Source organism: Schistocerca piceifrons, chromosome 1 (genome assembly GCF_021461385.2).
Source record: "Schistocerca piceifrons isolate TAMUIC-IGC-003096 chromosome 1, iqSchPice1.1, whole genome shotgun sequence".
Taxonomy (NCBI): Eukaryota; Metazoa; Arthropoda; class Insecta; order Orthoptera; family Acrididae; genus Schistocerca; species Schistocerca piceifrons.
Genome location: NC_060138.1, coordinates 1,200,166,410 through 1,200,180,806, shown reverse-complemented (window position 1 = coordinate 1,200,180,806; position 14,397 = coordinate 1,200,166,410). Strand labels below are relative to the sequence as shown.

Here is a 14,397-nt window from a genome sequence, read left to right as displayed (position 1 = left end):
GACTGGATCCGTTCACTTTTAGCGGACCCTCTTTCTTCTGTAAATAACTTCAGAATCCGAAACTAATGACCTTGCTGTTTGGTCCCAAAAACCCTCTCAATCGATCAGTCAATCTATGGAAAAGTATAATCATAGGATACTGAGTAATAAAGGCTATGGATCTATGTTCACTTGTTGCTGGATGTCCTTTTTTTTAACAGATTACCAACTGGTAATCTTTTTTAATCTAAATTAAAAATTTAATATAAACATTGTAAGTGTGTACTCTCTTAAAGGTTTCTGAACTTTGAACGGTCCCCACACCCTCCACTTAACAGTTCTCCCCCTCCCCGTCCTGTCACCTCCTCCCAACTCAAGTCCCCAACGGAATTGTGCAGTGCTCTCTGCCATTGCGCCCACCAATCTTTCCTCCTCCTCTGTTCCCCTCCTCTCTGCTCCCATTTTTCCCCCCGTCCCTCCCTCTCCCACAGCCTCCTGACACCGTGCTGGGTACTCTTGTCTACAATCTCTGGTCCCTGCACACTCCACCATGCCTACACCTGTACCCCACTATCCCTCCCCCTCCCCCGCTGCACAATAGATTGTTGGTCCTGTATGATGCATTTGATGGCCTGAGCAACCAGAGGTAGTGGTTGTACATGTGGGTGCACTGTTATATAATCCAGAAATCAGCATTAGGCCACTTTCAAGTGAAAAAAAATTCATATATCAAAACACATTAGTCGAAAGACAATAGATTGGTATGAAATAAAAGTCCTTGTCAGAAAAGCATTTCTGGTGATGTATACCAGATCTGTCATTAGTAAAAGTGAGAACATCTCTAAAACACCTAAATAAGTTCTAGACTTTCATTTCTGGACCGTATAAGACAACTGTTATATGAAATTACTAGCAAATGAACAGTATGCAGCACACTACTGTCTCTGTAATTGTTGTTGTTCAGTTGCAATGGCACATACCTGTTGGTTGTCTAGCAGTTTTCATATAACAACCATGCTGTAGGGTCCAGAAATGAAGGTCTGCAACTTATTTAGGTGTTTTAGAGATGTTCTTACTTTTGTTAATGACAGACCTGGACTATATGACCAGATATGCTTATCTGACAAGGACTTGTACTTCATACCAGCCTGGTGTCTTTTGATATATGAATACATTTTTGTGCTTGAAAATGGCCTAAGGCTAAAAACTGGATTTTATAACAATAAAGTAAAAATTATTGTAGTCAACTGGTGGCAGCATCATTCAAAAAATTTACCATGTTTGTGCCTCCAGCCAAAATAAAAACTTTCAATAATTGTTGGTTTCTGCACTCTGTTATCTACAGTATTAGTTTTTGAGTACGTCCTACTCCCGTTCGTTGTTGTTGTTGTGTTAAGTCTGAAGACTTTGATTCAGCTCTCCATTTTAATCCATTCTATGCAGGTTTCCCTTCCTCCCTCCCTCCTGTGACACTAACTCTTGAGTGTGTTAGACGATAGAAACGGTTAAGTGTATTGAAACTCACAAGGTGCTGTATACACTGGTTGTAGTTTACATGGACAGCTATTAGAGAGCTGGAAAATTTAGGATCGATTACTTTTTAGTGCATGTGATCACCTGAAATGAACTTTCAGTGTATAAAGGAATATTGGAAACAGAAGCCAACAGCTCTGACTCTTCCTAGGAGTTTCCAGCAGTTTTTCTGTGAGGGATTTACATGTTCTGCTTCATTGGGTTTCTCATAAACAATATGGTAAACAATACATTCATTGTGTACTGAATTATCCTCTATGCATTTTCATGTACCATTTTACATCTTTTTCCTTTCCCAACCCTCACACTTCCCATCAAAGATCATAAAGGAATGCCAGCACAGATATCCCTGTGTTTCGCAAACAAAGTAATGTCCCTCATTGTCAACAGACAGCAGAGAAATAAATCATTGTGTTAAAGACTTCGTTTGGTGAGTGTGTGGTGAGGTTACTGCCAGCACAGGCACTCACTACTCATGAGTGCATACTTTGATTTCTGGCTTGAGGTGGTTAACTGTCATTGGTATCCGTCTGTTTTGGTGTACCCTCTCTTTTAATTAAGTTATGACAGAAGTTTCTTTTCTTCCCAGTTCACTGCAGTAACCATTCATTTCTTATCTGATATGCCCATTTAATCTTCAGCATTCTTCTTTAACATGTTTCAAAAACTTTTATTCTGTACTCATCTGTTGATCATCCAAAAACTTATATTCTCTATTTATCTGTACTGTTGACTGTCCATGTTTCACTTCCATAAAAGGCTACATTCCATACAAATGATCTGAGAAAAGACGTCCCAACACTTAAATTTAAAAGAGATGCTAGGAAGCTTTTCTTGCTATTGCCAGCCTACATTTTGTATCCTCCTTAATTTTGCTGCCCAAATGGTAGAATTTATTTGCAGCATTCCATGTCCCATTTCCTATTCTAATTCCTTCAGTGTCACCTGATTTGAATAGTCTCCAATGCATTTGTTTTACTTTTAATGAAATTCAGCTCAAAACCTCTTTTCAAGACACTATCCATTCTGTTCAATAGCTCAACAGATCTCCCAAGTCCCTTGCTGTCTCTGACAGATTAAAATGTCATTCTTCCTGGTTTCATTTACTACTACTACTACTACTACTATTACTATTACTACTCCTGTCTCTCTCTCTCTCTCTCTCTCTCTCTCTCTCTCTCTCTCTCTCTCTCTCCCTCTCTCCCTCCCTCCCTCCCTCCCTGGAAATGGTGTTGTTCATAAACTTTAGGTGCCCAGGGCAAAGACAAGACATGAGCCAGGAAAGATTCACACCAGAGTTGCCTTTCTTTAGAAGTTTTGTCTCTTTATTGCAGTTATGGTCTGCTACATTTCATGCAAAATTTTACTCTGTGGTCAGTAAGAATTAACAATACTTTTTATTTTCCCTTTCCCCAAAAGTGCTCTTTTTCTGCACTCGCCAGCCCCTTATTGAGCAGCATCCACACAGAGATTAATTTGGGGTGCTGATTTCATTTCAGGGCTTCCTGTAAAATGCTGAGCTGTTGTTAAATAAGAAATATCTTCTCATGAGTGAATAGTAGTGAGAGTGTACCTGAGCTCTGTATAGACTACAGAGGAATTGAGATTATTCGAGAGTGTTGTTCTTAAAATAATTAATTAGTTCTGCAAGGGGTGGGGTAGCAAACAGCTATTACTATTTTGCTGAGTTACTCCACGAATCATAAAAAATGTTTTGGGAAAATTAAGTCATTTTTGTTAGGCTATGACCTATGTTGGTTAATTTATTGATGTTGTGATGTTTGTATGACAGTGAGCATGATGCACTAATTAAATAATGAAATTCTGTACTTTTGTTTTGTACAGATGTAAAGAATAAATTGTTTTCAGATGTGTTTTATGCTGTTATAGGTTCGTGTAACTGCAGCTCCCAGACTAGAAATGTGGCTTCAGAACCCAAAGCTTCTGCAAGCTGCCAAAGATCTTCTAATGGCTATCTGCATTAACTGCACCACTCACACGCAGCGAGATGTGGAAGTAATTAGTCATCTTGTTAAAATACGCATAAAACCAAAGGCACTGAGCAACCTATATCTGGCTTCTATAAGGTAAATCTCAGTAAAATTGAAGTATTTATAACAAAAATATATAAATATATGTAAAATGACAAGTTTGTAGGTGTCTAGCTTTGTTGATAAAAGTGAAAAATGAAATTCTCCCTATTAAATGTTTTAAAATTACGTACGAGCTCTTACTATCTTAACAAGTAGAAAAAGAGAAGAGCTGCAAGTTCATAGCCCTTTCTTAAATTCACACACTAACCAGTGTTTTTAAAAGGTGTATGTAATAATAGAACTATAGAATTCAATAAAAGTGATGTTTTCAAATTTTTGCTGAAATCATGTATGTGAGATGTTACAGAACAAATCAGTTGATTGAAATAGATTGTTTTCCACTTTTGGGTTTTAAATTAATATATCAGTTTTTATTATTATATTATTTCGAATGTTTCAGAGAGTTAATTAATGCACATCCAGAAAATTTGGCAACAGTTTTGAAGCATACAATTTACAATGAACTGTCAACAGCTCGCAACCCAAATAACATGGCTATGCTGTCTGTGATGTTCCAGGCAGCACCAGAAAAGGCTGCTGTACTGCTTGCTGATATTTTCCAGGTATTCAGGGTGACCTTACAGGCCCCACAATTATATATTTGTAGTTGAAAGATTAATACGAATAAGAGGATAGGTCACTACTCTCCGAATAGAAAAAGCACGTTCGTGCTGTGCAGCACCTATTCTGTCCTGTTACTGGTAGTATATTCCACCTTGGATTGTGCTTTAATGCAGTTTGAAACTATAAGTGATGATAAAAATAGTATTTTTTTAAAATAATTCTAGCAACTGAAATAGAGCTGAAAACTATGTGACATGTTTCAAGATACATTTTGAGCTTTTAGGTCTGGCATAGTTACTGTTTGTACAGTATTCTGCAAATACCCCAAGAAGTGCATGTTGCAGTACACACTGTATTGTACCATCTGTAAAAGATTATTTCAGTACTGATTGTGTATGGAGCATCAGAAGAAGACTGCTTATGTGCCACCATACAGAGCACAATTATTCTGATTTAGGCCTTAGACAATGGCGGTCTCATATTCAATTGAAATCCATGGTGCTAATGAAAAGGTAAATTTTTCAGGATGACCCCTTTACTGGATGTGCCAATTTGTGTAATGAAGAGAGGCTTCCACCCAGCAGAGTATTATACCAGAATAGGTTGCATAACTATCATTTGCTGTGTACAAGATTGTGCAGAATGACTTGACAAAAATCTGTCTTCTTGTAGGTGTACCTCCAGCTCTCTGTTGGCTCTGTTCCTATTAAACTAAACAACAATATAAAGAGCAAACATGTCAAAAAATGTGCAGTGGAGCTGATATATGGAACTATCATCCCCTTATCACTCGCCACCATACATAGTGGAAATCTAGATGATAGAATTCAAACACAGTGAAGTACGTAGAATGGAATGACTTTTCATATGTAGTGAGCATGGATTCCAAAAACAGTCCTCTTGTAAAACCTACGTTACACTCTTCCTACGTACTATGTATGGAAGCAACCAGGTATATTCAGTGTCCTTAGATATCCCTAAAGCATGTTATTTGGTACCACACAGATGACTAGTGAAGAAACTATGTTTATGTGGGATGTCTGGCCAGGTCTTCACAGGTGGATCAGAACATGACATGTTTGATGGAGGGATACAGAAATAATTTCAGATGTGCCTTCTTGCTGTGACATGGCTCTCTGTTGGGATGTACTACACAGTAGAAATTTTAGCACTATCCACTTGGATATAAACAAAATAGTGATCTGGTTCAATTGCTAGCATAAAGTTTTTAACGTACCAAACAAAAAAGTATGGTATGGTATGGTATGGTATTATTACGGGATATGAGTCCCAACTAGAGCTTCTTGTGTTGTACTAATATGCAGGAATACCAATGGGTGGGGATATAAAGTGGAATGAGTAATAGGCTCAGTTGAGGTAAAACAGGCTTTTATTTATCGTAAGAGTTAGAAAATCATGTTTGTGTACAAAAGAGACTGCATTTAGAACTTTTGTCTGACGAGTGTTTGGTGTCTGTATAGGCTTTGTGTAACAACTGGGGGTCATATGTTGTATGCAAAGAAAGGTAGTACAAATTCTTATAACTGTGCATGTTTCATGGGCAGTCTAAATGGAAATGCTGAGAAATCCTAAATAACACAATCTTTAAAAATAAAAATACATCAAATACTTTGCAAAAAAGTGTTTAGGAAATTCCAAGAACTGATTGTCTGGATTGAAGTGTTTTACGTTCGTAAGCACTTGCAGAGAGCACAATGACAAAAGTAAACTGACAACTATTTTTTCAAATAACTGATTCTTCTTTTTAACTTTTGCTTCCATAGATTGTAATGTATCATTGTACATCATTGTCAGCTAACTTTATTGTATTAGTTCTTCGGCTCATGTGATATGATATGTAATAGTGTTTCTACTTTATCAATATAATAGAAGGAAACATTCCACGTGTCCTTAAATTCCACTACAAATAAAGGGAGACCATTGTGCACAAATTATCTGTTTTCTCATTTAATATACAGAATATAGTGCAAAACAAGACATAGTAAAATTCTTTAAAAATTTAATAAGACTGTGGAAACTCCAGATTGCAATATCAACAATATAAGGAAAAGATTGATTGCTACTTACTGCAAAGGCAGCATGTTAAGTTGCAGGCAGGCATAACTAAAAGACACTTACACATTTGCTTTTGGCCACAGCCTAAATGGAGTACTCTATGGCATTGGCCCCTCACCTAGCTTGCCTTTATCGTGAATCTCTTGCCCAGCACAAAATCTGAAGCGACAGGAAGAAAGCGCTGGTAATTCTAGTCTATAAGAAATGTAAAAGAACGGACCATCAAAATTACAGACTAGTATCTCTGACTTCTGTTTGCTGCAGAATCCTTGAACATACTCTCAGTTTGAATGTAATAAACTTTCTTGAGTTTAAGAAGCTTATCCAATGAATCAGCGTGGTTGTAGAAAATATTGTTTGTGTGAAACTCAGCGTGCCCTTTTCTCTTTACTGAGAACTATGGATGAAGGGCAACAGGCAGATTCCATATTTCTGTATTTCCAGAAAGCGTTTGACACAGTGCCCCATTGCAGGCTGTTAACGAAGGTATGAGCATATGTAATAAGTTCACAAATATGCGAGTGGCTTGAAGACTTCATAGGTAATAGAACACAGTATGTTGTCCCCGAAGGCAAGTATTCACCATAGACAAGGGTATCATCAAGAGTGCCCCAGAGAAGTGTGATAGGACTGCTGCTGTTCGCTATATAAAAACATAATAAATGATTTGGCAGACGGGGTGGGCAGCAGTATGCTGTTTGCTGATGATGCTGTGGTGTATGGTAAGATGCCAAAGTTGAGTGACTGTAGGAAGATGCAAGACAACTTGGACAAAATTTCCAGTTGGTGTGATGAATGGCAGCTAGCCCTAAATGTGAAAAAATGTAAGTTAATGCAGATGAGTAGGAAGAACAAACCTGTAATGCTCAGATACAGTATTAGTAGTCTTCTGCCTGACACAGTCAAGTTGTTTAAATATCTGGGCGTAATTTTGCAAAGCTGGAAAGTTGTAACAAGCATGTGAAAACTGTGGTTGGGAAGGCGAATGGTCGACTTTGGTTTATTGGGAGAATTTTGGAAAGAGTTGTTCATCTGTAAAGGAAGCCACATATAAGACACTGGTGTGATCTATTCTTGAGTACTGCTTGAGTATTTCGAATCCATACCAGCTCGGATTGAAGGAAGACATCGAAGCAATTCAGAGGCAGGCTACTAGATTTGTTACTGACAGGTTTGTTACTGACAGGTTTGAACAACACACAAGTGTTATGGAGGTGCTTCAGAACTCAATAGAAAGGCGACATTCTTTCTGAGAAACACTATTGACAAAATTTAGAGAACTAACATTTGAAGCGGACTGCTGAACGATTCTACTGCCCCCAACAAACACCATGTGCAAGGACCTCGAAGACAAGATACGAGAAACTAGACCTCATACGGGGGCATACAGACAGTAGTCTATCCCTCACTCTGTTTGCAAGTGGAACAAGAGGGGAAATGACAAGTAGTTGTACAGGGTCTCCTCCGCCATGCACCAAATGGTGGCTTGTGGAGTATTGATGTAGACGTAGAAGCTGCCCGAGATGGCGGCCATGCCACGTGTGCAAGAGATGTGCTTTCTTGTTTGAATGTGTGTGTGTGTGGTGGGGGGGGGGGGGGGGGGGGGGGGGGGGGGGTTCCCCCCAATGAAGGCTGTGCCGAAAGCTAATGTGTATGTCTTGTGCCTGTCTGCAACTTAACATGTCATCTTTATGGTAGTATCAATCTATCTTTTTCATTTTACTGTTAAAATTTAATAAAAGTATTTCATATCGCTGTAAGTAAACTATATAAAGCATATAATGTATATATTATATATAAAAACAAAGATGAGGTGACTTACCGAACAGAAGCGCTGGCAGGTCGATAGACACACAAACATACACACAAAATTCAAGCTTTCACAACAAACTGTTGCCTCATCAGGAAAGAGGGAAGGAGAGGGGAAGACGAAAGGAAGTGGGTTTTAAGGGAGAGGGTAAGGAGTCGTTCCAATCCCGGGAGCGGAAAGACTTACCTTAGGGGGAAAAAAGGACAGGTATACACTCGCACACACGCACATATCTATCCACACATACAGACACAAGCAGACATATTTAAAGACCAAATATATCAGAAAATAAGAGCACATACACTTTAAATATGTCTGCTTGTGTCTGTATGTGTGGATGGATATGTGCGTGTGTGCGAGTGTATACCTGTCCTTTTTTCCCCCTAAGGTAAGTCTTTCCGCTCTCGGGATTGGAATGACTCCTTACCCTCTCCCTTAAAACCCACTTCCTTTCATCTTCCCCTCTCCTTCCCTCTTTCCTGATGAGGCAACAGTTTGTTGGGAAAGCTTGAATTTTGTGTGTATGTTTGTGTTTCTTTGTGTGTCTGTCGACCTGCCAGCGCTTTCGTTCGGTAAGTCACCTCATCTTTGTTTTTATATATAATTTTTCCCACGTGGAATGTTTCCTTCTATTATATTGATATAATGTATATATGTTTATTTGTAATGTGTGAATGCTTTCTCAAATGGTTCCAATTTGGCTTTGCATGCCATCAGAATGTGAGGCTGTTGCTTAAATATAGCCTATAGTGAACAACACGTTGAACATCAAGCGTCAGTCAGTCAGTTTCATGTGGTGCCTATACTGTGCTTTGGATTTGGTTGCTAAGAAGTCTCAGAAATAAATAAAACACTTACTTTTGTTCATATTTGCAAGTAACTTTTAGGTATGAAATTGTCAACCAAAGCGTGACTTCCTGTTAGCAATAGACAAATCTTCCTTATGTGCTATTGCTGTAAACTCTTGTCACCGTGGGATTCATATTTTCTCAGCATGTTTGATCAAAGTATGTAAGGACACTGTTGACTTCTGATGTACTTTTTCTTGTTTTCTGTGTGGCCGGAGCAAAACACATTATGTTAATAATGATGGAAATATGTTTCTGTCAGCCGATGTGACTATCAGTATGAAGTAAATGAGTATTTTATTTTTCATAGGATCTGCTAATGAATAAAGATGACTACCTGCGCCCACTGCGGGCATTGCTGAGGGAAATGGTACGAGTTATACGCCATGAAATCAATTTGTCTGCTCTTTGTCGTGGGCTAATGGCTGATCGAAAAGAAAATACACAGGCCTTTCGTGAATTTGAACATAAGGTAAGTGTTAAATGAAATATTATGAGTGTTTTGTTTGTTGTTTTGTTTAATATTGTAAAGGAGCACAATATTTGATTTGAATGGGGCTTTAACCACCTGCTCCCTTCCCTAAGTTGACAGCTTTTTTTGTCGCCCATAGAAAAATTAGCTCTACACAGAATAATATGTTTTAAACTCTTTCTCCCTCCACAACAGTGTCCGAAGATAATAAAAGTCCCACATAGTTGGATTGGAGCAGTGGTTCCTGACTTGGTGTAGTTACCCCGGAGGGGGAAATTAAATTTGCAATAGTAAATGAACTAATTGCAGTACAACACAACAGTAACTATTAAATGTTTATTACACTGCAGTAGGGCCTACACAGTATTATTATTATTATTATTATTATTAATATTGATATTTATGTTTCTATTAAAAGAATAACACTTCCTAATGTTCTGAGAAATTATACTTATTTGGTCACGAATCGGCTTTTGGTTTTCAGACCATCTTCAGGGCTGGTTCGTGACCATATGAATATAACTTTGCAGAACATTAACAAGTGTTAGCCTTTTAATACTATTGTAGTGTTCTGTCAAGCACTGATGGAAAATTCAGTTGTTGGTCTAATAATAATAATAATAATAATAATAATAATAATAATAATAATATCGAATGTCCCCATTGGAGAACCATAAGCAGGTGATTTTCAATCTTTCATAGGATTCTTCTTATTTTCCCAACATATTTTCTCTCTGAATGCCTTCTTTCTTTCTTCGGTCCACTTTGGTTTGTATGGTTTTGGTTCTGTCTCTGGAGTAAACTTCCACTTATCAATTTTGCTTCTAAGTGTAACCCTGTCTGACGTATTTGTTATGTCAGTTTCAACTTTTGTCAAATCCTTCTTAACTTCAGTTACCCAGGGTATTGATGCTTTAAGTGATGTCACATAGTCCAATAGATGTTTAGTTAGTATGTTTCCAGATAATCTGTCTAGATGTCCATAAGACATCATTCATCTCTTTTTGATGTCAGTTTTTATGTTTGATACTTTTTCTAATGCCTCCAATGGTTTGCAGTCTGTATCCATCTTGTGTATTGTGGTCCCAGAATTTTTCTGGTAATCTTTCTCTCTACTTGCTTAATTTTTTGTAAATCTCATTTTCAATTGAGTGAGAATGTTGTACTTGCGTATGTGACTGTTTGCTTGATTACTGTGTGGTAGTGACTGATTTTAGTGTCTTTTGAGAGGCATTTTTTGTTATAGAAATTTGAAACAAATCCAGATGCTTTCGTGATTTGTGCGCTCTGTTGTGTTTGATTCTGTTGTTTCGAAATATCTGACTCAGAATACATGAATTAAGTCTTCTCAAAGGAGACTTGCAGGCCAACCTTATCTGCACATTCTTTGAGGGTCTCAATATGTTTTACTGATGTTCCTTCACTGTTGGTTAGAATCACCAAATCATCTGCAAATACTAAATATGGAATGTTCAGTTTTCCTTGACCTCTTTGTAGTTTGATTGGCCTCCAAAAGTTTTGTGATCTTATTCCATTTTCCATACTTTCACTTAGTTTATTATTGTTGTTATTATTATTATTTCTTTCTTTTCTCACACGTTATGTCTGGTCTGGTTATTATTATTATTATTATCAGTCGTAGCGGTCTTGTACAAAGTGTTTTTAGACTGAAGTCTTCCAATTTCTGCCATTTCAGAAGTAAGGAGTCCAGCAATCAAGTGACATATAAAACAAGTATAGTTCACACATTTTAACTTTGTTGAATTTAAATAGGAATGCAGGGTGTGGGTTAAACAAACGCCTTAAGGGAGAGGAGTGGTTTGGAGAAGCATGTTTTGTGAAAAGTGTCTACTGTAACTGTGGATAATTAGCTTTCTTTTTTGAGAAGGAATTGTAAATAGCATTTGCAGTGCAATACGTTTCTTTATCATGCTATATAAAAATAATAAAATTAAAAAAAAATTAAAAAAAGTTGTCGGAAATAAACAGTACCAATTGTATCACTGAGATTCATTAATTCATGGTTTAATAAAACACCAAAAAAGTTAAATATCATTTATCTTCAGTCATTTTAAAAATAACTACTCAAAGGAAATTCTTTTTGATTCTTAAGTGTAGTTAAGTGCTGATGTTCTGGTGGGAGCGAAGGTCTTGGAAAGGTTAGGAACCACTGGCGTAGATGTTTATTCGTATAATTCAGAATTTAATATTAAGGGTGCAGTTCATATCTCCCTTTCCAAAACTAGATTTGAATTTGTGTCATAAAAAAAAAAATTTGCTTTGAGTTGTTGTGTTGCAAAGTGAAAGCTCTTGTGTTACTTGGGAAATCATTTGAATATGTTGGATGTTTTTTGGGTATCATATCAGACGTGATTGTCAAAGTGGCTCTGAAAACTAAGACTAATCATCATGTGATCTGACATACTGAGGTGTTGCCCTATCTGTGTACATAAACATCCCCACCACCCTCCCATGTTTCTGCAGATGCATTAGTCAGTCTTCATGTTCAGTGGCTGCTGGTGTTTGGAAATGCTGTGGTGCAAATTATCCGTGATGACTTCAATAGGAAGAGGTCTGCATAACGATTTTTATTTTGGCGTAATGCATAGTATATTTACATGCATCTATGTATTCAGCAGTGGGTGATTTGTTGAGTTGGAGAGCTTGATATTGTGCATTCTGTGTAAGTGTCTGTTGAATATATTTCTTCCTAAAGTTGCACTGGGTGCTATGTACTATTGGTTTATGAATTTTTGTGTCCTCTTTAACTGTGACAAGGAGCATTCATGTTTTGATGGCGAGTTGGAAGACATACTTCATATTATCAATATTGAAAAGGATAGATTGCTGCTCACTGTAAGGATGACATGTTGAATTGCAGACAGGCATAATGAAAAGTGAGTAGCAGTCTATCATTTTCATAGTATTAGCGATATTCCACTCTGGACTTTCCATTGTTTGCATCTACATCTATACTGTGTAAACCACCGTGAGGTACATGGCAGAGGGTATGTTCCATTGTACCTGTTATTGAAGTTTCTTCTTGTTTCATTCATGTATGGAGTGCAGTAAGAATGATTGTTTCAATGTTTCTATGCATGCAGTAATTATTCTAATCTTAAACTAATTATTCTAATGTAATATACTTGCTCTGCTAATTCTGTGAAATTATTTAAGTTCTTCTGCATGTAGGACTAATGTATGGACAGAGGGCCATGGCACACGGTTCTTTCTGTGGTGACTCATTTGTTTGCAGGAAAGTATGTTTCACATGGTGATTTCTGTACCCATTATCCTTGAGGAGTTTTAGATTTTGTGATTCTTAGTGGAGGTCTTCCTGTTAGGGAAGGAGGAGGCCTCCATGTAAAACATACTTCGTATTTTATATAATAGAAGGAAACATTCCACGTGGGAAAAATTATATATAAAAACAAAGATGAGGTGACTTACCGAACGAAAGCGCTGGCAGGTCGATAGACACACAAACAAACACAAACATACACACAAAATTCAAGCTTTCGCAACAAACTGTTGCCTCATCAGGAAGGAGAGGGGAAGACGAAAGGAAGTGGGTTTTAAGGGAGAGGGTAAGGAGTCATTCCAATCCCGGGAGCGGAAAGACTTACCTTAGGGGGAAAAAAGGACAGGTATACACTCGCACACACGCACATATCTATCCACACATACAGACACAAGCAGACATAATTAAAGACCAAATATATCAGAAAATAAGAGCACATACACTTTAAATATGTCTGCTTGTGTCTGTATGTGTGGATGGATATGTGCGTGTGTGCGAGTGTATACCTGTCCTTTTTTCCCCCTTAGGTAAGTCTTTCCGCTCCCGGGATTGGAATGACTCCTTACCCTCTCCCTTAAAACCCACTTCTTTTTATCTTCCCCTCTCCTTCCCTCTTTCCTGATGAGGCAACAGTTTGTTGCGAAAGCTTGAATTTTGTGTGTATGTTTGTGTTTGTTTGTGTGTCTATCGACCTGCCAGCGCTTTCGTTCGGTAAGTCACCTCATCTTTGTTTTTATATATAATACTTCGTATTTTGTTTTTCTGTCGTAAACCATGGCTGAAAGGTGCTGGTTGTATAGAGTGGACAGTACATTTGTAATTTCAGGATGACCATACATTCTGGAAATCGGGGGATTTCAAATGTATCGGGGAAATTTGGAGGGGGAGAAAAAAAACGCTGAAAAAATCTTGTTTTTGTCTGAACAGATGAAATGGTTTGTTTACCGAGACGTTATGCATCGTTGCTGGCTGGGTGCAGCTGAGTACGTGCACTGCTTCCCGACTCACTCATTCTTACTGCTCCTCCCCCCTTCCTACCACTCCCCTCAGCTTGCAGTCAGTGCTGCCACTATTTCTTGCCACTAGCTTAGCAGCTGCCAACAAAAGGCAGGAAGGAGTGAGGAGTGGTTTATTTGGATCTGACTCTCGCAGACTGTAGACGCAGCATCCAGAGCCAGCGGTCATGTGTTCATGAGTTGTGTCTGAGTGATTATGTGAAAGTGTATGTGCTCTTATTTTCTGACAAAGGCTATGGCCAAAAATTTAGTTGTGTGAGTGTGATTGTCTTTTCTGTGTGCCTATCTGTGGCTCAGTGATCATCTTCATGTTGAGTTGCTTCCTGTCCTCATTATTATTGATTCTGAGAGTATTCATGCAAGTTACCTGTTACTTGGATTGATCACCTTGGTCTCATTTCATCAACATGGTGTCTGTGACACATGAACAGCTGGCCACATGCATGGACTTCCACGACGTACCAAAACTGCAGGCCAGTTCTGCAGGTATCTCTAACGGATCGGGCCTGCCAATCTGAAGCCCACCGTCTCCCACTGATGTGCAGGAGCTGCCCATTGGATCTAGTCTAACTGATCTGCCCACAGGTCGGGTCTGTTTGTGTGTGGCATAATGTGGTGGATTTTCCTTGTGGACCCAGGACTGCACTGCTCCTCGGCAGGCCGGAGACCGCAGATGATGGATTTCAGGAATTGCGACTGTCTCAT

The 14,397-nt window shown here is 38.3% G+C and overlaps 1 protein-coding gene across 3 annotated transcripts in view; it reads left to right on the top strand.

Moving 5' to 3' along the window:
* LOC124781594 (integrator complex subunit 1) overlaps nucleotides 1-14,397 on the top strand; it is a 269,211-nt gene that overhangs the window by 77,579 nt on the left and 177,235 nt on the right. For all 3 annotated transcript variants that reach the window (XM_047253875.1, XM_047253873.1, XM_047253874.1), the window contains exons 7-9: nucleotides 3,403-3,599; nucleotides 4,006-4,168; nucleotides 9,214-9,375. In XM_047253875.1, coding sequence (XP_047109831.1) covers nucleotides 3,403-3,599; nucleotides 4,006-4,168; nucleotides 9,214-9,375 — 522 coding nt within the window. The remainder of the gene's footprint in view (nucleotides 1-3,402; nucleotides 3,600-4,005; nucleotides 4,169-9,213; nucleotides 9,376-14,397) is intronic.